This window comes from Capsella rubella, unplaced genomic scaffold (assembly GCF_000375325.1).
Source record: "Capsella rubella cultivar Monte Gargano unplaced genomic scaffold, Caprub1_0 scaffold_2, whole genome shotgun sequence".
NCBI classification, from domain to species: domain Eukaryota; kingdom Viridiplantae; phylum Streptophyta; class Magnoliopsida; order Brassicales; family Brassicaceae; genus Capsella; species Capsella rubella.
This window is the reverse complement of record NW_006238922.1, coordinates 10,978,377-11,001,872: the sequence shown is the minus strand read 5'-3', so window position 1 is coordinate 11,001,872 and position 23,496 is coordinate 10,978,377. Positions and strand designations below refer to the sequence as shown.

The 23,496-nt window shown below is 37.3% G+C and overlaps 7 protein-coding genes across 12 annotated transcripts; 3 read left to right on the top strand and 4 right to left on the bottom strand.

The window, feature by feature from the left end:
- Positions 1–1,140: 1,140 nt before the first annotated feature.
- On the top strand, positions 1,141–2,696 carry LOC17894237 (inorganic pyrophosphatase 1). The gene is made up of 4 exons (XM_023787986.1): positions 1,141–1,343; positions 1,507–1,628; positions 1,760–1,967; positions 2,113–2,696. The coding sequence occupies exons 1-4, from the start codon at positions 1,176–1,178 to the stop codon at positions 2,503–2,505; spliced, it is 891 nt and encodes a 296-aa protein (XP_023643754.1). The 5' UTR covers positions 1,141–1,175; the 3' UTR covers positions 2,506–2,696.
- A 774-nt stretch (positions 2,697–3,470) lies between these two features.
- Positions 3,471–4,399, bottom strand: LOC17896248 (abscisic acid receptor PYL3). The gene has a single exon (XM_006301542.2). The coding sequence runs from the start codon at positions 4,300–4,302 to the stop codon at positions 3,658–3,660; it is 645 nt and encodes a 214-aa protein (XP_006301604.1). The 5' UTR covers positions 4,303–4,399; the 3' UTR covers positions 3,471–3,657.
- A 626-nt stretch (positions 4,400–5,025) lies between these two features.
- LOC17894935 (beta-galactosidase 17) lies at positions 5,026–10,059 on the top strand. 3 transcript variants are annotated; one of them, XM_023787702.1, is made up of 19 exons: positions 5,026–5,417; positions 5,601–5,705; positions 5,846–6,041; positions 6,146–6,234; positions 6,499–6,579; positions 6,858–6,952; positions 7,210–7,280; positions 7,392–7,464; positions 7,558–7,675; positions 7,761–7,856; positions 7,942–7,990; positions 8,068–8,252; positions 8,380–8,451; positions 8,596–8,748; positions 8,862–8,912; positions 9,080–9,230; positions 9,382–9,527; positions 9,603–9,668; positions 9,817–10,059. In XM_023787702.1, the coding sequence occupies exons 1-19, from the start codon at positions 5,262–5,264 to the stop codon at positions 9,919–9,921; spliced, it is 2,058 nt and encodes a 685-aa protein (XP_023643470.1). In that variant the 5' UTR covers positions 5,026–5,261; the 3' UTR covers positions 9,922–10,059. The 3 variants fall into 3 exon arrangements, with proteins under 3 accessions (XP_023643470.1, XP_023643471.1, XP_006301850.1); XM_023787703.1 differs by having other exon boundaries at positions 7,392–7,482; positions 9,603–9,654; XM_006301788.2 differs by having other exon boundaries at positions 7,392–7,482.
- A 666-nt stretch (positions 10,060–10,725) lies between these two features.
- On the top strand, positions 10,726–11,280 carry LOC17895451 (LOB domain-containing protein 7). Its single transcript, XM_006301272.1, has one exon. The coding sequence runs from the start codon at positions 10,726–10,728 to the stop codon at positions 11,278–11,280; it is 555 nt and encodes a 184-aa protein (XP_006301334.1).
- Positions 11,281–11,505: 225 nt separating this feature from the next.
- LOC17895960 (protein HOTHEAD) lies at positions 11,506–14,634 on the bottom strand. The gene is made up of 6 exons (XM_006301979.2): positions 14,481–14,634; positions 13,618–14,008; positions 13,030–13,340; positions 12,541–12,926; positions 11,877–12,445; positions 11,506–11,787 (listed from the first exon to the last, which is right to left on the bottom strand). Exons 1-6 carry the CDS (start codon positions 14,551–14,553, stop codon positions 11,733–11,735), a joined length of 1,785 nt encoding a protein of 594 aa, XP_006302041.1. The 5' UTR covers positions 14,554–14,634; the 3' UTR covers positions 11,506–11,732.
- Positions 14,635–16,362: 1,728 nt separating this feature from the next.
- On the bottom strand, positions 16,363–21,219 carry LOC17896505 (protein ROOT HAIR DEFECTIVE 3 homolog 1). Of its 2 annotated transcripts, none has more exons than XM_023787252.1 (22): positions 21,131–21,219; positions 20,681–20,836; positions 20,539–20,605; positions 20,365–20,467; positions 20,198–20,268; positions 20,046–20,109; positions 19,880–19,945; positions 19,738–19,785; positions 19,587–19,649; positions 19,445–19,501; positions 19,180–19,338; positions 19,050–19,118; positions 18,853–18,944; positions 18,637–18,715; positions 18,196–18,486; positions 17,866–18,128; positions 17,676–17,772; positions 17,429–17,590; positions 17,244–17,348; positions 17,069–17,163; positions 16,873–16,969; positions 16,363–16,729 (listed from the first exon to the last, which is right to left on the bottom strand). In XM_023787252.1, the coding sequence occupies exons 1-22, from the start codon at positions 21,132–21,134 to the stop codon at positions 16,550–16,552; spliced, it is 2,388 nt and encodes a 795-aa protein (XP_023643020.1). In that variant the 5' UTR covers positions 21,135–21,219; the 3' UTR covers positions 16,363–16,549. The 2 variants fall into 2 exon arrangements, with proteins under 2 accessions (XP_023643020.1, XP_023643021.1); XM_023787253.1 differs by having other exon boundaries at positions 20,681–20,830; positions 21,131–21,218.
- On the bottom strand, positions 20,747–22,980 carry LOC111831868 (toll/interleukin-1 receptor-like protein). 3 transcript variants are annotated; one of them, XM_023787255.1, is made up of 3 exons: positions 22,340–22,980; positions 21,776–22,259; positions 20,747–20,830 (listed from the first exon to the last, which is right to left on the bottom strand). In XM_023787255.1, the coding sequence occupies exons 1-3, from the start codon at positions 22,804–22,806 to the stop codon at positions 20,795–20,797; spliced, it is 987 nt and encodes a 328-aa protein (XP_023643023.1). In that variant the 5' UTR covers positions 22,807–22,980; the 3' UTR covers positions 20,747–20,794. The 3 variants fall into 3 exon arrangements, with proteins under 3 accessions (XP_023643023.1, XP_023643024.1, XP_023643022.1); XM_023787256.1 differs by lacking the exon at positions 20,747–20,830 and adding an exon at positions 21,177–21,238; XM_023787254.1 differs by lacking the exon at positions 20,747–20,830 and having other exon boundaries at positions 21,387–22,259; positions 22,340–22,979.
- Between the last annotated feature and the right edge of the window lie 516 nt (positions 22,981–23,496).

Sequence of the window (23,496 nt, the reverse complement as noted above, 5' to 3'; positions counted from 1 at the left end):
GTCATAAATCGTGGACCGCTTGACTGGTTTTGGTAAAATGTAGTCATCTGGTTTTCTAATAAAAATACACAATAAAATAGAGAAAATGATTTTGTTGAACACTATCGACAATAAACGAAGAAATCAAATACTAGAAGATGAAAACAAAGAGAAAGCCTGCTGTATCCACCTAATTCCTTAAAAGGCTGCTACTACTTAATTACTAGTTAATTAATTCTTCTTCTTCTTCTTTTTTGTCCCTCACGATTCCTCCCAAGTGCCTTCCTATTCAGTTCCATTTTTTATCCATAATCATGTTACATGTATATCACATAATCATGTATAGTCTATCGCATAATTAAATAATTTTAAAAGTAAATGTATATCACATAAATATTAAGGTATCACAAAGTTGTACCATAATGTCATAGAGTTACATTTTTTGCTTTTTGCTGTAGAAACAACTAGTAAATATTAAGATTAAAGAAAAAAAATCAATAAATAATTAATATCCAATAACAATCAAATTTTATATATGATTAAAAATAAAAATAGCTAAAGTAGGTTTGGATTAATCTAAAATCCCATTAAATAATACAGAATGTCATATTATGTGTCGTCAACATATATATTATTCAATTAATTCAATATCTCTTAATATTTTTATAATTTAAATCATAAATCAAAAACTTTTTTTTATCTTCTATAGTACATATTGCTTTTAATTAATTTTTATTAATAGGAGGATATTTTATTTATTTTTGTTTATTTTGAAGTAAGGATATATTTTTTGGTTTTGGGAATATTCGTCTCATATTCCCGCGTTACCTCCTCCTCATCTTTTTTTTTTTTATAATAAAAACTTAAAAACCTCTTCCAAGAAACTTCTAAAAAGGCAATAAATCACCCGAGACGCTCTCACAACCGTCGGATCACTATACAAGACCCATGTTTGACCCGTAACATCATCAGATCCAACGGTTCTCGTAAGAAACCCAAAGGATTCTTCCTTTTTTTGTTTACCTTAAGGTAATATTCCATTGGCATCTCCGATTAAATCCCTCCCTTCATTGTTTTGTATAAATACCTAACCACATTTCTATTCTCCTCAATCCATAAAACCAACAACAACAACTCTTATAGAGAGAGAGATAGAGAACAAATCCAATATTTTTCTTGAGGAGAGCATCATCATCATGGCTTACAACAATAGCAATAACAAGAACAACAACAACATTGTCGTTGTTTTCGACTTTGACAAGACCATCATCGACGTTGATAGCGATAACTGGGTTATTGATGAACTTGGCTTCACTGATTTGTTCAATCAACTTCTCCCCACCATGCCTTGGAACACACTCATGGTTTGTTCTACCTTCTCATCTCCTCTGTTTTCTCATTTTTTTCTTGCTGTTTTCAGTCCCTTGTTTTTTTCTTTTCTTATGGTTTATGTTTCAATTTTTGTTTAACATCATCCCGGTAACGAATAAAGCCCTCTAAATGGAATTTGTTGTACAAAAATAACAGGATCGTATGATGAAGGAGCTTCATGATCACGGCAAAACCATTGAGGAGATCAAACAAGTCTTGACAACAATCCCAATCCATCCACGTGTTGTCCCTGCCATCAAATCTGCTTATGCCTTAGGGTAATCTACATTTTTATTATTTTTTCCTTAAATTTGTTTGTAACGATCATAATTTTTTAACAAAATTACGTCCAATGTCAGACAAAACACACCGTTTCTGATCCGATATTTACGGTTCGTTTTTTCCCCAGGTGTGAGCTTAGGATAGTGAGCGACGCAAACATGTTCTTCATCGAGACCCTCGTTGAGCATCTCGGGATAAGTGAACTCTTCTCTGAGATTAACTCGAACCCTGGTTTTGTCGATGAACGTGGCACTTTGAGAATCTCTCCTTACCACGACTTCACTACAACCCCTCATGGCTGCTCTAATTCCACTTGTCCTCCTAACATGTGCAAGGTACTTTTTACATTTATTAATCAACGTTACAATTTGTTATTACATTCTTTTTTTCACAAAATGAAAAGTGTTTTGAGATCATGATGATGGTCGTTTATTACTAAATTTTTTTTAGTAATCATATTTATGTTTACATTATATATAGGGTTTGATCATCGAGAGGATTCAACAATCTTTAGCGAAAGAAGGAAAGAAGAAGATGATTTACCTAGGAGATGGAGCTGGTGATTACTGCCCGAGTTTGAAACTAAAAGCTGAGGATTACGTAATGCCTCGTAAGAATTTCCCGGTATGGGATCTAATTAGTCAGAATCCGATGCTGATTAAAGCTGCGATTAGAGAGTGGACCGATGGCCAGAGCTTGGAGATGGTATTAATAGGAATCATCGAAGAGATTAGGTTGGAGGAAGAGAAGGAGAAGATGTTGAACAGTGCCGAGACTAACTGCAAGATGCAGACCATCTCTGTCGGGATTAACAGTGTTCATCATGAACCAATATTAATGCCTCGTGCTCTTCGTGTTTCTCAGTCTAGTTAGATGTTTTTAATACATATAGTGAAGGATGAAGAATATATAAACTGTGGTGATTCTTCTTCTTGTTTTTCTTTCATATGTTTGATTTGTAGTATTCCAAAAATATTGGAAGTTATCCTAAATATTTTATTAATTGTGTGAGGACGATGAAAGTATTGCAAGAAGATTAATGTGATTTTTGTTATTAACAATTATTAATTACTTCTTTTATTTGGTTGATCAACTTAATTTAACAGAGATGATTTTTATTGGTAACACAAAAACACTATATATTTGTCTGATTCTATGGTAGCTGGCTGTTTTGTCATTCATCACATGTATTTTGTCATCCTAAAAAAGAAAGTAAATATTACATTACATTTCTTGATATTCCAAAATCTTAAACTTATAGAATCCACGTGATCAGCTATGCGGTCCCAAATACAGAATCATATCTCAAATCATTTTGACACGAATATTCTTCATGGTGATCCCATAGTGATACGTGTATTCGTTTTTTTTTCATGGTAATGCATGGTTTCGAAATATTTTGTGGCAAATGCTGCACGCAGATGTCATTAAGTTTCTTGGCCTATACATAATACATATTATTAACACATCCATCAAACTTTATCTGCCTTCCAATTTTCAAAACTAATTAAGAAAACTCCAAGCACGAAAATTTGTAGTTTAGCGAATTATCGTCGTTTTTTTCTTTCTAAATCTTTTATTAGTTTTCATTGTCGTTGTCATGGTTTACAATAACAGTTAAGAAAGATGGGCATGAGTGATTTAAGTACCTAGTGATTATTACATGTGATTGTTTACTAAGCTTATAAATTATTCTGCAAAGTGTTTTGCTCTCCTTGTTTAAATGAGAACTTCGTTGATATGACTATATGAGCATTGTACGCCATTGTAGAACGTCTTTAAGTATTGTCGTAGCCTCGTAGCTGGAGGTTGACAGTGTTCCCATTAACGGAGCTTGCTAACAAATTTTTATCTATTAGTATGACAATTGACTTCAATGCCCTATGTAAATAAATTTGGGAATTACGAAGCCCATTAAAACCCATAGGTTATATACACACCTCGCATTCCACACATGCAAATCCACTAAACACATAATCGGCCCATTATGGCCCATTATAAACATATTCAACACAAGAACTTGGATCAGGTCGGAGAAGCCGTGGAAACGGCGGCGAGATTTTGTAGATTCGATTTGACGACAGTATCAACAAACATCCTCGTGTCTTCTTCCGTGTTACCTTTTGGTATATCAACAATGTAAGACTCCAAGACCACACTGTACACTCTCTTCTTATCCTTCTGATCCAAGACGACGAACTCGTTAACCGATGTAACCGACCGGTAATTATTTAACCGGTGTTCTCCTCCAAGAACGCGAAAACTCAAGATCCGTTTCTCTTCATCTAGAGCTTCGAGCATCTCAACGCTTGTTGACGCTGGGAGACCAGACACGACGCTCACTTCCCTTATAGTCCCAACTTTAATCTCTTTGACGCCGTCGTTGTTACCGTAACCTCTGATGGTGCAACTCCTGATGAAGTGTTTGTATTTGTTTGGATTGGCGAAGTCGCGGACGAATCTCCATATGGCATGTGCTGGTGCGTCTATGCGGTGTACAATGAGGGATGTACACGTGTTTGACGATCTTGGGAACGTATGGTGTGTTCGGATGATAGAGTCTAGTGTCGAGAACTCCTCCTTCGTTAATCCGTATGGTGTCGACGATGATGCTGTTGTTGTTGTTGATGATGATGATGGACCGTGGATTGGATCAAGATTAGGGTTCATGGTTTTGGGTGTACTTTTGAGAAGAATAATTTGTGTAAGTGTAACCGAAGCTAGGACTGGTTCTCTTGACACACGTATATATGTAGAGATAGAGTGTATATTATAATGGAGAAGTGAGATATATTGATCTGTATTTGACTAATATTGGAGTTGGGATGCACTAATTAATAAAATGCCTTTTGTCATTAGGCATTTTAGAAAAATTGGTGTGAAAATGTGAACGTGACATCAAATCCAATTATTATATGACTCATTGGATCCTTCAGGAGCTACCGGTAGATCATCTTATTGGATTAAAAATACGAAATAAAAGCATCAAAATGGAATCTGATCAAAATTTTGTTAAATTAGTATGATACGCAAAGACGTAGAAGAAAGATCAATACCTTAAAGAATGTGAAAACCACAATGCAAAGTTGGAATAACTCTTATGCAAGCAACAGCAAGGGCGTTGGGTTTGTATGCAAGTTGCTTACATAATTTAACAAAATCAAATTACAAAGAAAAATGCAAATATGATCAGTATAACTTTTGAGTTGAGTTGAGCCCATGTCCAACATACAAAACAAAACACGACGCAAATTGGGTTTTGAGTCTCTTGATGCTTTTAACAAATTTTGTAGACTGAGTCCATTACTTATGTAGGCACGTGATGTGCACGTGAGAACGAGTACAAAGTTGAGATAGCTTTGTTGTCTTGTCCTTTTCAAGTTAGCAAAGTCGATGGGTAATATTTCAATTTCAACTCGGAGTTGTGTTGAGAGCAGAGACAGTTCTTAAGATTAAGTAACTGGTTTGAGATCACAGTCCTGGTTGCTGTGAATCTGTGATATGCAAATCCGGCACTACTTCACCGGAACCGGTTTATCCCGGTTTAGGATTTCACTTTGATTTTTCCGGTTTTATATATCAACAGAGACGGCGAACGAAACCAGAAAATTTGTTGCAGAAGAGGGACGATGGTGATGACAAGCAGGCGTAGCTGGCCATCAACGAGAAGACATCAACTGGCTTTCGTGTTGCTCCTGGTTCTTGTAGCTCTCGGAATCTGCGTTCCTGTCTTTGCTCTTCTTCCTTCATTGTCCTCTCCTCAGTCTCTATTTCGGGGTGACAAGGTAAGCATCAGGGATTTTATACTAATTGATTCTTAATGAGGCTGCTGCTTGGTTCACTTTGGAAGTGGTGACTGGTGAAAGAGTTTTGATTCTGTTCCATTGCTGATGCATACCAAGAAATTTATGTTTATATGGTTCTCATTTCATGTAAAAGTTGTTAACTCTCACTTTTGAAAGTTGCAGATGATATCTCGGAGGTTTTATATTAAAGCTGACGTTTTCTGGAAAGATGAGAATCCTTTTCAGATCATTGGTGGTGATTTGCATTACTTTCGTGTTCTTCCTGAGGTACTTTCCCTTTCCGTAGGTGACAGATGCCTTCTTTATAAGTGATCCATATGATTGTTTCGTAACATGTTTTCAAGTTTTACACAATCTTTTCTCTTGTTGATTATCACTATTTTTATATGATGGATGGATTGATGCAGTACTGGGAAGATCGTCTTCTAAGAGCCAAGGCTCTAGGCCTTAATACTATTCAAGTATACGTTCCTTGGAATCTCCATGAGCCAAAGCCCGGAATTATGGTTTTTGAGGGTATTGGTGATCTTGTGTCCTTTCTCAAGCTCTGTGACAATCTAGATTTTCTAGTTATGTTGCGTGCAGGACCTTATATCTGTGGAGGTCTGTTTTATTTTCAATCTTGTGTAGCTTTTTGAGTTGATATTAATGCTTTTACCAATTTACACAGAAACTAATGCTGATGAATGTTCTCATCTCCATTGCAGAATGGGATTTGGGGGGATTTCCTGCTTGGTTACTTGCTGTGAAACCACGTCTCCAACTAAGGACATCGGATCCTGCGTATCTTAAGTTGGTAAGTTATCAGTTAAATGAATCAAGTGGTAGATAACTGGAGTCACCCATGGTCTGCAGGCTAGAGTTCTCAATTATCTTTGCGGAAACTAACAAGAAATGATCTAGTGATTTTTGGAAAATTAGTGGAAATAATTATCACTTTTGCACAATTTATAGAAAAGAAAGGCTGTTCTTATGCAAACTAGCAAGAAAAAGGCCCATTTTTTTTAAGACTGTTGTTACGCATTATGTTCAAGCTCATTCATGACAAAACATATCACAGGTTGAAAGATGGTGGGATGTTCTGTTACCGAAAGTATTTCCTCTGCTTTACAGCAACGGGGGTCCTGTTATAATGGTTCAGGTACATGATCAAAAGCGACGTTCCACTATATAATTTATCCTGATCTGGTATTCTAGTGTTTGCTGGATGATTGCAGTTGGTAAGATGTGGCGGTTTCATTACTGAGTAGCCTTACTAAGTTGATCCTTTGGAAGAATTCTTTGAAATAAGATGTCTTGTGTATAGATTCCTTAGACCTGGAACACTATGGTTGACCAACGAAAGTTAGAGTCCAAATCCCTGTCATAGATCTCTTATATTAGTAAGCTTGTTTACTAAATGTAGACCACTTTTTGCAGATTGAAAACGAATATGGTTCATATGGACATGACAAAGCCTATCTTCGTAATTTAGTTAGTATGGCTAGGGAACACCTGGGGGATGACGTTATTGTGTAAGACTTGATTTCTGTGGTTTCTATAATTCAGTGAACTATGTTCCCTGTTACTATATGTTTTGGCTTGCTTAAGGTGAATTTTTTATATATGCTCAAGTCCTTGAAATCTCTTAGTGTCTATTAGTGTTTTGTTCTGAACTTTAAAACCATCGTTCTGTGAAAATAGATTGTTTTGAGTCAAGTTGAATCACCTAACTAGCAGTTCTTTGGTTAAGTAAGAATGTTTCTTGTTTCTCTTCATGAATGATTTTCAGGTACACAACCGATGGAGGGACAAGAGAAACACTTGAGAAAGGAACTGTCCCTGTAGATGATGTCTACTCAGGTATAGTATATGCTTCCTCTGAATCATGATCCATGATTCATAGTAAACTGAAATAATGATCTGTTTCTGACTTTGATGTATACAATGCCGAGCAACTTCTTTCTCTGATAGCTGTTGATTTCACAACCGGTGATGATCCTTGGCCAATATTTGAATTGCAAAAAAAGTTTAATGCTCCAGGAAGGTCACCTCCACTTTCCTCGTTAGTCTCTTATACTCTCAACCTTCTACTCTAAAATCAATTTTTTCATTAGATCCATTGGGTTGTTTGTTACAGGGAGTTCTATACTGGTTGGCTCACGCATTGGGGTGAGAAGATTGCAAAAACCGATGCTGAGTTTACAGCAGCTTCTCTTGAAAAAATACTGTCTCGAAATGGTTCTGCTGTGCTTTATGTATGTGCTTAATTTTTTTTGCGTATCAGTGTTTACCACATAGGGATTAACGATAATAGTGAGGATTGTGTAATGTGATGTTCAGATGGTGCATGGAGGAACAAACTTTGGTTTCTACAATGGTGCAAATACTGGCTCTGAAGAGTTTGACTATAAACCTGATCTGACATCCTATGACTATGTAGGGCAATTTCACATCATCACCTGCTACTGCAAATCCTTAACTATATTCCAAAGTTGTAATAGTTTTGCTTTTGTGATTTCAGGATGCTCCCATTAAGGAGTCAGGTGACATAGATAATCCAAAATTCCAAGGTTTGATCTTATGATTTCTTTTAGCGATTTGGGAGTATTGCTTTGTTTCTTTTAATAAACTTTGATGCTCTTTGCAGCTCTTCAGAGAGTGATTAAGAAGTACAATACTGCACCACACTCCATTACCCCCTCCAAGCAACTGAAAGCGTATGGTCCTATCAAGATGCAGATGACAACATCGCTATTTGATTTAGTTAGTATGACAGATCCTGCAGATATGATCACCTCAGCCAACCCAATTTCAATGGAGTCTTCTGGACAGGTATGTAATATCAATTGTCGTTATTCCATATATCTGATTCTGCAGCCTAAGCACTTCACCACTCACCATGAAATGTTCTCATATTATTGCCCTTTATATAAACTGATTCTCTATTGTTTGCTACCAGATGTTTGGATTTCTTTTATATGAATCTTCATACATTACAAAAAAGAGTGGGAATATACTAAGAATACCCAAGGTATAAACATTCGTTTCCTTTTCATCTGAAACCAATGGAAATATGTAAATGTATATTATTTTTTCAATCATGGTAAATATAGAATCCGGGAGACATAAATCCAGGAGCAACATAAGGGTCATCGTCTAACATGATGAGTTGCAGGTTCATGACAGAGCTCAAGTGTTTGTTTCGTGCCTTTCCCAAGAGGCTAATGAGGGAGTACTGAGATACATTGGTACAACTGAGAGATGGAACAACCAACCTATATCTCTTCCAACTATTGAGTGTACCTCCAACACTAGCTTATTTATTCTGGTAAGAGAATCCATGATTCATTACCCCTATAAGGAGTTGTAGAATCATCAATTTTATAATTTTTATTTAACACATTGTTATTTGGGTCACTAGATTGCTCTTGTTTCTTATAGGTTGAAAACATGGGTCGTGTAAATTACGGGTCATATATCTTTGATGAGAAGGTAAGTCTCATTTTACAATTTCTTGTACAGAAACTTTTTCTGGATCACTTCTTATACACAAAGTGAACGTGATCTGATTTCACAGTGTCAAAAATTTAAAATCTACGGTAGCCTTTTTACATTAGCCACGGAGCTCATTCAAAAGGTCTATTTTGTATCACTGTCAGGGTATTTTGTCTTCGGTATATCTAGATGGTCAAATTCTCCATGGATGGAAGATGATACCAATCCCATTTCAAAACCTGAATCAAAGGCCAAATCTCAGTTTCGAGATGCATCATAACAGAAAGAGAAGTGAGAAGTCCAATCTTACTAATGGTCAGTGTTCTAAATTTTGTTTCAGCATGCCCTTGGTGATTGAATTTCCTGTCTTCTACAATTTCTAAAGATGCTTTTCTTCTTTGTTTGGTATCGTTGTATTATGAAGGACATAAATGAAACTAATTGCTTCTTATGCCCACAACTATAGATGTCGGTCAAAAGGAACCAGCTCTGTTTGCTGGTGAGTTCTCTATCAACAGTGCAGAAGAAATCAAAGACACATATCTATCATTCAATGGCTGGGGTAAAGGAGTTGCTTTTGTGAATAAATTCAACATCGGAAGATATTGGCCGGTAAAGCTCTGTCCGCACCTCCTCTATAAGGCTCATCCAATGCACAGTTTCTCTTACACATGATTGCTTTTGCAGTCTGTTGGACCGCAGTGCAACCTCTATGTTCCTGCACCGCTTCTTAAACCTGGTAAAAATACTTTGGTATGTGAACAAGAACATGATATTTGTACGTTTTATTAGTTAGGACAAATGAATGGAACCATATTCTTGTTTGGAAAACAAAGAGTCTACTATCCATCCTCATCATTCCAGTTCTAGCCATTACTTAGATTTCTTGAATCTTTTGCAGGTGATTTTCGAGTTGGAATCTCCACATCTCGAGCTTTTGCTGGAGGCAGTGGATCAGCAAGACTTCACATGCGGTTCAAATAATTCTAAAGTCAATCAACTATAGCCGTTCAGTTCAACTTCATTCCATTTACCACTTCCTTAATAAGCAATCAGACTCTTGTAAATAGTCACTACTTATCCTCAAAAGTTATATATACAATACAACCAAACTTCACAAGTAGTGAAGTCGTTACCAATTGCCCCCACTATTCCAAATCATTCGTTAGGTGATAAAAGAATTTTAAAACGAGTTATAATTTTGTCATATGTATAAATAATATAACATGACGAGATTAGGCATTTAAAAATACAGACCCGATTAAAAATATTTCATGGTCGCATAAAATATTTCTACGTCTAATCCAAATATTTGCTTTCATCTGTTGTTTAAGCAATTTTATCCACAGAACAATAATTAAAAAAATAATGAAATATAAATTTCTAATTAAAACGTTATTAATAAATGATTAAACCTACACATATTTTATGTTATCAACAAAAATAAAACAAAAAAATTGGTAAATACATAAGCTCTCTTTGGTTTTCTAGATCAAACAGAAAATCCAACAAAAAAACTATAAAATCAACCAAAATCTGATAAAAAAATATAAATCCTAACAGATAAGATCTGAATAAATACGTATATAATTTTCGAAAATTCAGAAAAATGGCTATTGTTAGTACTCTATTTAACTAACAAAATTTCTCTCAACACATAACCATAATCCCCGAAAACTTCTCAATCCACAATTTGGCACAACTCTCTCCACGATCCTCTCTCTTTCTCCTTCTCTTAAGGAGAAAATCAAGGAACAGGAACCTCTGGCAAACCCTAACTCCCATATATCCGAAAACATAAACCCCAATAATGTCCTTAAGCTCCCTCTCCGGTGGCTCCACAGCCTGCGCTGCCTGCAAATACCAAAGGAAAAAGTGTACAAAGGACTGTGTTCTTGCTCCTTACTTCCCGCAAGATCGTCCAAAACAGTTTCTAAACTCTCATAAACTATTTGGAGTAAGCAACATCACCAAGATGATCAAGAAGGTTGATGAATCTCAACGAGACATCGCTATGCAGAACCTTATCTTCCACGCTAACGCTCGTGCCCTAGATCCAGTTGGAGGGGTTTACAGGATTGTGTGTGATCTCAAGCGCAAGATCGAGTGCTGTCAAGCTGAGCTTAACTTTACTCTTCAGCAAATCGCTATGTTTCGCTCTCTAGCTCAGCAGGAACAAAGGCAAAGGCAAGATCTTCCCTTCGGATGCCATTCCTACGGAGGTCTATTAGAACAAGGAGACGAATGCATTAATGTCGACGGTTATGATTATCTTCAGAACATGCAACAAGAGGAGAGAAGAATCTCTGATCAGGAACAAAAACATCTCTTGAGACAGATACTCATGTCGCCGTCTACCAATTAGAACACTCTTATGTGTTCATGTGTTCCTATGAAGTTTGAGCACCAAAAAAACCCTAGTTCAGGTTTAGGTTTTCGTCTTTTTTCTTCTCATCCTTGCTATAGAGCATGGTATTTTATCATATTTCTTGTATCTTACATTTTAAAAGGTAACAAAGCATTAATGTTCTCTTCTCTCTAGCCACCGATACGTTACAATCGAGTTTGGTAAGACAAGTGAATTGAAAGATAGCATTCAAACAGAAATCATGATTAACATTTCACGCAAGCAACAAAGCCGATTGCCCGAATAGGGTTACACACAGTTCATTAGACAATATTACCCTATACTTCAATGAATCCAATAACAAAATAGCCAGAGGAAGAGACAGGTGGAGATATTCATTCTCCAACACAATTCCACAACAGAGATATCTGCTACAAATATTGTCTACAGTAAAAAGCTCAATCTGCAAACTAAACACCAGCCTTGTCACCAAGTCTCTTCCGGAGAATCTTGACTCCCATGTATCTGCAAAGATTGGTAATTCTCTGTTTAATATATTGAATTCAAAGAAACCTCTGTCTGATTCATTATGTTTGGTATTGATTTCGATTTACCTTCCCATCATCATAAGCGTGGCTTGAGGGTTGGTTCCAGGAGACTCGTGAAACGTCGAACCATCAATAACTCTGAGCCTGTCCACACCAAGAACTCTACGGTTAGGGCTCACAACTTTACCCACAAGGCATCCACCATGGTAGTGCCAGATTGTGACGACTGTATCTTTGCAGAACTGAGCCATCGACTCTGTATCGTTCAGCTGCTTTGGTCTTAGATTGATGTTGGCCTTGACGCTTAAGCTAAGCATCTTGTGTACGTCTTGCTTCTCGCATTGCGTGTAGTTTAGGAAACGCTTAGACGTCACCACTTTGGAAACCAGACGAATGGCTTCAACACAGCGTTGGAGATCCGCCGGGTGTTTGAAGTAATTGAAAGTGACTGAAGGGTTGTCATCTACATTTGTGTTGACCAAGCTCAAATGCCCTCTAGAGAGTGGGTACGCTAGTTTCTCTAAGATGAAACTTCCATTGAACGCTTCGTGAAGTTGGTATTTCTTTCTTCTGATGAAAGCTTGCGCTGCTTCTGGTCTTCTCTGCTTTGCAGGAGTGGCAGAAAACAATTCATTCTGCAGGGGAAACCAAAGGATCATTATTGTCACCTTACATCAAACCACATTCTCCTACAAAGACACTAAGAACAAAGTCATTTAGTTTATGTTACCTTGTCGGACATAATCCCATAGTGAGTATGAATACTCTGAGGGGATTGCCCAAAGCCAGTGCTAGCTTCAACATACACACCCATCTTTGTGATTCCAACAGTCTGAATAAGTGACTGCTCTATAGGCGCCTTTGAAGGCACCAAGATCGTGTTCATTGGATTATCAGCCATTCCTTTCCCTACATGCTCGTTCTCTAGAACCACAGGAATCTTCAGCCTCTGAAGCTCCTTCTTAGGTCCAATCCCACTTAACATAAGCATCTGTGGTGAACCCATGGCTCCACTAGATAAGATCACTTCACTTCCCTTTCTATTCGAAAGCAGAGCCTGGTGCTGGTTACCTTTCTCGTCTTTGAATATCACTCCTGTTACTCTAGGCCTTGTTCCTGCACCCAAAACCAAACAACAAAGTTAAAAAAACTATTTCAACCTTCTAAAAACCTCAATCAAGAATTTCTTGGAACACTTGAAAAAAGGCACAATCAGTACCTGAAGTGTCAAAGACGATTTTTTGCACGGTGGCGTATATCAAGACTCTAAGTTTCTGAGGGTTAGCGTAAGCAAGAAGCTCCGCCGAGGTATGACGCCGGCCAAATCTGTCGAAGATTGTGCCGCCTACTTTGGTTCCGGAAACGTGGTCGTAGGTGAAGCCATTGAAAGGTCTGACTCCAACCTCTAAAAGACTGTCTCTCAAAGCTTTCTGCCATAACGTTAACTTGGGCTGATGAACGATCACTCTCTCCACCCATGGATACGACTCCTTCACCAGCTTTGGATCCCATCCTGATCGCTTCACAAACCTGGATGTGACAATAAGCCTTGAATTATTTTTTTTATTTTTTTGTTACAAAAATAATGGTAGTTTGACATGAGTGAAAAATATTAAAAGACGAGGTCCATGTCCCCAGTATTATTATTAAGAAAACACAACATTCTTGATCGGTGCGTTTCCATAAATGTGACATATAGTATCTATTAGGATTTAGGACACGAGGCATCGAGTACACACCACCAATAATGATTTTTTTAATTAAACTGTAAAAAAAATTATTATACATATTTATGATTTGTACTTACGCATCATCGGCTCTAGAGTAAAAACCGGCGTTAATACAGGAACCGCCGCCGAGAACTCTAGCACGAGCGTTGAAAACGCCGTCCGTGGAAACAAACGCCTGTGACGCTGAGGAAGCTGACGTGTCAGCTAGTCCGATGTGGAAGTTCCTAAGGAAAGACACGTTCGCGTTTGTGAACGGAACGCCACCTCTTTCCAAAACAAGAACGCTGAAATTCTGCGACAGCGTTGCGGCGAGAGGACAGCCTGCGGTTCCGCCGCCGATGACTATGTAGTCGTAGGAAGAATCTTGACCGTTGGATGAGAATGAAGATGACGAAGATGACGAGAATGTGCTTGCTTTTTCGATGAAGGAGTATCTGTATGGATTAAACTTCAACTTCTTCTCTTTACCTACATAATAAAATAATTGTTTTTTTTTTGCTTCTGTGTGTCAGTTTTAAATAATCATGAGTAGTTGGTAGAAGTAATTACACCATTAAATGTGTTAAACAGAACATAACCCCAAAAAAACACAACATTACGCGTAAAAAAGACTGTGCTGATACTGTCCTGATCACTCCAGATTCGGTCATGATGTTATGTATCAAGAAACATCAAGAAAACAGAGTTTTTTTTTAGTATCGAGAAGCTTAATATGTACACATGTATGTCTCTATGAATAAGTTCGAACATATATAAGCTGGTTTCGCAAAACAGAACTCTACAACTACACATAACCATCAATGACTAAGAGAGATACAGAGGAAAGAAATCAGAGTTTACTTACAAAACCAAACACTAAGAAGAAGATAGAAGTTAAAACTATGTAATGAGAATTGTGGTTAAAGGGAGTAAAAGAATGAGTGAGAAAGAGAGAGGTGACCTTTAGAAGCAGTGGAGGAGAGAGAAGTCGGGAGACAGAGAAGGAGAGCAAAGAGAAAGAGCTTGAGAGCCATTGGAGACTGCAGAAACCAAAACTGAAGAAGCTATTTTTTAAAAAATAATAATTATTGCTTCTGCATCAACTTCTTATGTGGCTTTTCATGAATGGTCTTGTTCTGTGTGTTTCCTTCTCCTATAAATAACACTAACGATCCAACAGAGCAAACTATATTAATTACACCCACATGTGTCTCTATATATTGTTACATTGTACGTAACCATTTCTACGGATTCACTTTATTATACACCATCGAATTTTTTGGTTAGACAAGCATGCGGTAAAACATTACACAGTAAAAAAATACAAGTTAATAAATAGAAGGTGGTGTGGTGGTCTACATTACTACTACACTAGAACGTTAAATTTTGAATGTCCCATTTCTGTCGAATATAGTAAATGAAAAAGACTTGTGATCATCTTACTCAAATTTATTGTTCCCTCATTTACTCATAAAAATAGTTACCTAATGAAATTATTTTTACTACGACTAGCTAGCTAGTAACTTTTCTCATGTTACACTTGTTGTTAACAAAATTATTATTAGACTTACTGTTACAGAATGGTTAGTTGCATAGCAAACGAACTTAATGATATGTATATTGTCACAAAGAAGAAGAATCACTATCAAACTATACATTTTTGTATTTATCAGAGACCAAGGCTTAAAAACATAAAAATGGTTGCCATCACAATTTATCTTTGTCCCACGATTATGTTTTGACATTTGGGACCAGCTGTAAATGGTATACATTATACAGTATAGTATTATCATATATAAAAAGAAGACAAATTAGAGGATAGTTGTACAGCTTGTCTGTATCATTAATGGCGATATGAAAACGGTTGAAGAGTAGGAAGTATGGTAGCCATTGGATCAAAGACTTCATGGATTCAAAGTGTATCAATTAATCCTCTTCACCTAACCAAAATCATAAACTACTGCAATATACAGTGCCATGTTTTTGGCAAGTCATTTTGTTTATACATTAGCAGCTTGATTAATGCATAAAACTTATTACTAACCAAACCTTCACGGGACATGTGTTTCTTTGGAAACTAATTTAATTGATCTTCACCTAAAACCTAAAACCTAAAACAATATCATCCATTCTTTATTTTCTTAAGCCATGAGTGAATGTGAATCATATCGGTTACTTAACAAAGCACATTGGATTAGTGAGAGTTAGTTGTCAAATTTATGCTAAAGCATCAGGGTTTCAAGTTTAGGGGTTAAATGAAAAAAGTGTCGCGTCTCATCACGTACGCGATGGTCTGGTCATATAAGATCACATGAGATTTTCCCTGACTTCATATCAGCCGCCATAACTAACTAAATAGTTAATAAGGCACATAATTAAACATAATCATGTTGTCGAGTTAATCAACGAATGCTTCTTCTGAGGGAAAAATTAATCTCATAACAATATGCAAAATTCTTAATTAGCAAAAAAAAAAAAAAGAATAAGTTAGTAGTACGTTTTAGTAAAATAAATTGTAAAAAATCCTTTGTTTTTTTTTTAAAAAAATCTTTCTAGTGAGTTGAGGTGTATAATTGATAGAGTTATTGGGGGTTGGATAAGTTTAGAAATGATGATAATAAATACACACACCAATCCATGAGTTGGATTTCTGAACATGTATATGAAAATGGTTTATTAAACTTTACCCACTCAGCAGTTAATGTAAAATATTAATATTTTGCTCACTTTTCATGGGATTGGTATCTTACCCCATGCGTCCACTTTCATGAATTGAGTTATTGTGTGTAGAAGGTACATCGTATCATTTATATTTCTTCAACCTTTTTGCTTTTTGGTTTAGGTTTTAGTTAGGAGAAAAATATTTCAAATCAATGCCATGCTACAACGCTTTCTAAGTTTTTAAGTCACTTGAGTATAAAGAGAATAGTCTTAAGACAGAGCAAAAGCTCCCTCATCGCAGCGTTTTTGGACTCATGAATAAAGGGAATAAGGAAAAACAATGTCAAGTATTAGAGTTCAAAACACTCTTTAGTCCTCTTTTGAAGAGCTTCTGTGATCTGTTGGATTTCCTGATGAAGAGGTGTTGTTGCTAGAACTACGGTTTTCTGGATTACCAGCAGGAGGGGCTTCGCCTTGCGCGGCAAGGTTCTTGACAAGATTCATGACCGTGGGAACAAACTTTGCCGATATTGATATGAGCCCTGGGAGCTGAATAAACCATAAGTATTATAACCAAGCATTCTTATATGTTAGAACTTTTTCTCACGTCCATGATTCTTGAAAAGTTACTACTACGTTAATGGTATTAGATTGGCATGTGATGGGATGTGAGAAGATTGGCAAACACTTACTGCGCCATTGCGGAATTCGCCAGGGATATCCAATTGCGTCCACAATGCTTTTGCCAGAAGGAAAGCGACAAAGATGACACCAAGGTAGAGAGGGTTTCTGTTACATCAAGAAAGAAAAGAGAAAAGAGATGATTCACAATGTTTTACATATCATCATCATTGGATATGAAGCGATAAAATAATATCTTCGATGGACCTTAAAAGAGTCATGAATTCGTTGAAACCAAGGACGATCAATGCAAGAATTGCCCATGGAGGAGGTAGCCAGTTATTTCCGCGCTTGTTCGCCTCCTGAATTAGTATAAACACTTTATATATAAGTATTCATAAAGTAGAGCAAAGAGCTAAATTATTGAGTAAAGTAATCATGCCTGTGCAGATATGGCTTGAGTCACTGTATACTCTGTTTCCGTCTTGAACTGTCTCCATATAGATTTACATTGCACCGGTGTGATCAAAGTTCTTGAAGATGGAACCTATGAAAGTAATGTGATCATATCTGTTAAGATCAAGAATCAGTTGAAGTTTAAATACATCGAAGAAGAGTTATACACACCTCATCCCAAGTGCTTGAAGCCAGTGGATCAGATGTTGTGATGCTTTTTTTAGAAGTGTCATTATTTGTTGAATCCAACAGAGCAACAGTTAGGGTCTTGGCGACGTTATCCGGTTCATCCCCCAATCGAATTACAGCCATTACTGAGAGCAACTTCAGGGACTGAAAACGAGAAACCATAAAAAGGTGTTTTACACTTTTTTTAAAGCCTATAAAACCAAATATAAAGGGGGATAACAAATCATACAGCAGATCGAGCTGATTTAGTAATGGCTCGAAGATCCTCATTTCCAGTCCAAACACGTGGCATTGAATCAGAATCGTGGCTGAAGATTGTAGCAAACCTGTAAAAAATACACAAACAAAATTCCAAACTAAGTAGTTGTTTGAAACTGGTTTTGAAAGATCACTGAGCACATAAAGGACGCTTGCTATACCTTTCCTTCATACGCATCAAAACCCTTCCAGCTTCTTCTTTTGCCTTAGATTCAATGACACCTTTTGAATAATCTTGAAGGCTCGTCACCATTATATCTCTCGTTTCATCTTCCATGTCAAAACCTGCTAATGCACTACTGAGTCCAGAAACTGCGGATTCAGTTTCACGCTGATAAAGCTTCTTTACTGCTGTCCATGTCTCATTGTTGGCTCCTTCCAACAGAGCTTCAACCGGTTCTGATAATGCTTCATGAACTTTTGACTGCAAATTAGAGGCTAAATCAATAACAAAGCTCAATTTCCCAAGCTTTCTTTATTCTTTCTGCTACCTCATATAGACTGGTAAGTTCAGATAACTTGGAAGTTCGCACGGAGGAAATGTGAGCTTCGATGTCACGGACTAGCTTGTCCCGCACTTTCGATGTGTCCCAATTGGCTTGTTCAATGATGGCACCTGCACACTCTTCATCGAATTGGGACATGCAAGCCTTAAACCAATCTTGGGAAGCTGAAGAAAACCCTTCACCAATGCCTAAAGCCTTATCAAAAGAAGCTTTAAACTTTTCAAGCATTCCCCATCTTATATGTCCCAAAACATCTTGAAATGCTGGATTCACTAGCTGTAAGGTGATATAAAAAGTGAGGAAAGCAGATAATCGATCTCCACTGATGGAAACAAGTTAAATTCTATCAGCATGCATTTATCTTAATTGACATGATGCATATAGCTTTAACAACATGCTCAGGAGATCTTAGATTGTATTTATTACTTGGAGAAGCTTTTCTTCAAGCTGATGTCTCTTCGAAGATCTAACACCTTCATCGAAGAATGTAGCCTCCCCGTCATATCTAATAAAATAGAGGACTGTGAAGATCAAACCCACAAGGAACATTTAAGAAACAACAGTATATGGAATATTAATCTTGACATTTATATTGAATTCAACCACAGTGTGTGTGTAGCTTGATTAAATCAATGTGCTTACTCTGATAAGCAAGAACCGAGAATGGTAGTAAGCCTCTTTCCAAAATTCAAAACTGGACCAGCTTGCACCTCCTCATCCAATTGGCGCCACTCCTGTAGATGAAGTCAAAAGGTTAGTTAGTGATTATGGGACTAACATAGACATTTGACATTTCAAATAATGAAGAATGAAAGTCTTAAGATTTGTTGAAACATTACGTCGTTTGAAATGAAATGCGCAAACTTCTCATTTGCAATTTCTTCGCACCGCACAGTAGCTACCATGACCTGCAAACAGATGATGTTAGAGGGAGTTTAACTGATATTTAAAGCTAGCACTATCAGCTACCTTGTGGGCTGGAAGATCAAGATCCTTATTCTCTTTGATGACTCTCCAGATTTGATCGGCACTAAATGCAAAGCCTGAGGCTGGAATTACTCCTCTTCGGTCTCCAGCAAGACCACCCGGTGCAATAGAATGCATGAACCGTTGTCGCAAACTAGCAATCTAAGTTCCAAAGAAAATATTAAATATGCCTACAGATAGATGCAGTTTGAAACACACAACATAAGTCTCAGCCATATGTGATAAGCTTGGCCTCTCACATACACACCTGCTCTTTAAACTGTTCTTCCTTCTCCTCATAACTGGAAAGAGCAACAACTTCAACCTAGCCATCAAAGATAGATAGATCATGACATTTATGAAAGTTAGCAACCATTCTTGCTTATAAGGCTAGCTGTAGCATAACATACATTGAAGAAGTCACTTAGAGGAGTGTCCTTATGTGCGTCAGGCTTTGGAACAGAATCCCATATCTGCCACAAAGAAGAACAAACAACCAGTGATCATCTGCCTTTATTTGAAGGTCAATTTGGAATTAGAGGAAAGTCACTTCTCTTTTACTTTCTCAATATCTTCTCTTAAGACAGGCTCTAAATTTTCTAACGGCGTCTGCACCCAAAATCATATCACAAAACAATGTACTAGTTAGCAGTGCATATTTGCAATGTAAGAAGGATGATAAAGAAAAGAGAAGAGAGTCTACCCGCGTTTTATCTCGTATTACAAAGAGCATTGTTGTTTTACGCGGACTAAATAATCGCATCATAACCTGTCAAACACAACCCCAAACATCCCAACCCGAGGGTAAGTAAATATTGTTTGATACATATGAACAAGCTTTCAACTTTCTGAACATCATAAAAAAGTACCTGAAAGACAGTTTTCAAGAGAGGTTTATTTGCAGCTTGTTCACGACCAATATCATGACACCACCTAAAAGTACAAGCATTGAGATATTGTAAGGAAACACTTTCAACAAAATCGAAAGCTGCATATTTTGATGTTTCTATTACAATCTTACATGTTGATTAAGACAATATCGGAGATAGCAAGAGCGAAAAGAGCACTCTGTTTTTCGAATGCTGTATCATCCTGCTTGTCCAGAAGAGGACACCAATCATACAAAAAAAATTGTACAAGAAAGCCATTCACTGCCAGACACTAAACCATAACAATGAGAAAAATTACCTCTCCTCGCTCTCTTCCATCGGTGCCCTCCAAATCCATTACTAGGGTGCAAGGCTCTATACCGGCACATCTTGCAAGCCAGATACCTTTTGTGGTCTGAGACCTATTAAACGAGTTCATGTGACAAACTTTTACACAGAAGTCAAAAGCGAACACTATCAGATGAAAGCATACCTTCCCTTGAATGCATCCATCTCCAAAAAGTTTGTTCCAAACAAATGATTAAGTAATGTACTCTTCCCTGTCAAATCCCAAAAGAATGCATTACAAAATCTTGAGTACTACAAAATTCCCTCTTCTCTAAAAGAATGCATACCGCTGCTTTGAGGACCCATAATGGAGACAACAGCATAGGAGAGGCCACAGTCTCCAAGTTTCACCTCCTTAATGAAATGATCGATGCCAGAGACATTGTATGTACCATCTCCGTCTATAAGCTGTACAGAACCACATACCTCGCTCTTATCTGCATCTAATATGGAATGTGTAGCTCGTCACGAAAGCCCTTAATAAACAATCAATGTCTCCAAACAGAGATATTTAATCATTAATCAAATCAAACAATTTTGCAATGAAACCAGAGAAATGACTGGATCTTTGTATTAGCGTACGCATGCAGAGGCATTACTCTCTCAATTCTCAAACCAATAACAACTTCTTACGAAAGCAGAGAAAAGGGACTCATAAATTTATATATCAAATCACATGGATTTATCAGGAATGATAAAAACATAAATCTGATAACCAGACAAGAGACAAAAAGTACCCATTCTTTGTCTTTCTCAGACACAAAATTCTCAAAGTGACTGTGAGAAAAAAAAAGATCAGAGCTTTCACGCTTTTAGGATCTCCCTCTTCAAAAGCTTCCCTTTCTCTGTTTTCCCATGTTAGTCATTTTAGGTTCCAACTCTAAAGTATTATACTTTAATCTTTTTTCATGGAAAAAATCAAAATCAACTAATTAAAGTTAGGAATTTAGATCTCCACTACAATTTGTTGGACATGTGGAAACATCAAAACGCAAACTTGAAAAAGAACTCGTCTACCATTTAATTCAATCAAAGAATAATATTCTTCTATAATACACCAGCAATCCACTCCAAAAATAGCAAAAACATTCCTACTTCTAAGCCACAATCACATCATACTAAGTTTAGTCAATCTTAACTTAATGTATATAAAAAAGGGCTCTTGCTTTATTATCTGATCCTAACACTATACCCTAACCAGAGTTACCACGTAGACAACCTAACCACTCCATTGCAACATTACTTGCCCTATACAAAGCCAACTCGAACGCAGCAGAAATGTTTCTTTCTTTGAAGGCTAATTGTCTGATGAGCCCACGGACTTTCTGGAATCTCAAAAGCTCTACTTCATAAACAAGCTTTATTCCAGCAGAGATAAGCACCTGTCTGTCTTGTGTAGTGATGATAACAACACTCCCCGGACTAAAACAGTTGAAGTCCTCTGCAAGAGCATCTAACTGTTCAAGCTTATTGACATCGTCAGCGACAAGCAGAACTTTTTGGTTCTTGAGCCTTAAATTTCTCAAGCGTTCTCCTTGATTCCGTAATATAAACTCTTCATGGCATTGGGACATGTGGCAATCCTGAGAAATCCTTTTCACACTTTCAAGGAAACAATGGCTTTCAAAGTGTTGACAGATGTTCTGATAAACGAATTTAGCAAGAGCTGATCTACCTTTGCCTCCTCTTGCCCAAATCCCAATGACTCTCACAGTTTTCTTAGAATTCAAATCCAATAGCCGGTGAAGAGCTTTCATGTGTGCATCAATCCCCTCAAGGTCACTCCCATTGCTTCTTGTTGTATCAATCATCAACTTTTTTGATATCTTGTCAGCAATTGCATCGACCATCTTCGAGTCATCTTCCCTAAACGAGATCAAGAGACGATTCAGTCAAACCTAACAATAAAAATTCGACCTTTTATCATAAAGTTACGAATTTGTTACCATTTCCATGAACAATCGCCGGAGATACTCGCCAAATTGGTCAACGCTTGCCTCCATGAAAGCACTTTCTCATGATCTTCTCTAGCCTCATGCTTCTTAAACTGTTCATCGACTAGTCCAATCTGCCTCCTCACATGGCACGGATCCACGCCGTAGAAGATGGGCATCACAGTGATGGAACCCTTGTTCTCGAAATCCATGATCTTCACGAGCTCTTGGAGGCACCAAGGAGACGCAGCGTAGTTCTCAGAGACCACAACGACGGCGAACTTGGACTCCTCGATGGCGCGTATGAGCTCAGGCGAAATCCTCCGGCCACGCTCCAACTCGTTATCGTCTTTGAAAGTTCGGATGTTCCTTCGAGTCAGTTCTTTGTAGAGGAAACTGATGAAGTTGCGGCGAGTGTCGATTCCTCTAAAGCTCAGAAAAGCATCGAACTTGTGGAGCGTAATTGCAGTATCAGACATTTGATTGATTCTCTTTGTGCTGAGAGTAAAAGGGAAATAACCTGATTTTATAGCAGCGTGAAGGTGAAAAAAGAGAAGGTGAGGTTGTAGCCATGGCCATGGGAATGAGTTTCGTCATCCCCACAGAGACTCTTTCTTCCGGAAAATTTCCACGCATTTTCATTTTCTTTCTTATTATATTTTCTTGACGTAAGGGACGTCTCTCTCCGCCGTACCTTTTAATATTATTACCCCAAATCCAAGAGAGCTTTTAGCCTAAAACAAATTTACTTTGTTTATGCTACTACAGTTGTTTGTAAGAATTTAGAATTCTAAATTTTGCCATGGTAAAGTTCGTTAATTGAATTTACAATCTTTTTTCTTTCAACACACTGATTTGATTCTTTTTTTTTTGTCGACTGGTATTATATTGATGGAATTAAACCAACGATTACAACCCAGAAAGTTAGACACCACAAAACAAGTGCTGAGCCTAAACCAAAAAACCTGCAACTACTAACTAACCATCTCAACACAACGAGAGAGGTATCCAAAAAATGCAGCTCCAAACAAAGAGCATAGTTAGATAAAAACTAAAATTCAAACAGAGGAAGAAACCATTTCCTCGGCAAATAAACCTCGCAACCAAGAAGGATGGCCCCTAGCCACATAAGATTGAAGCCTGCAATCACTGGTAACACTTTGCGCGAT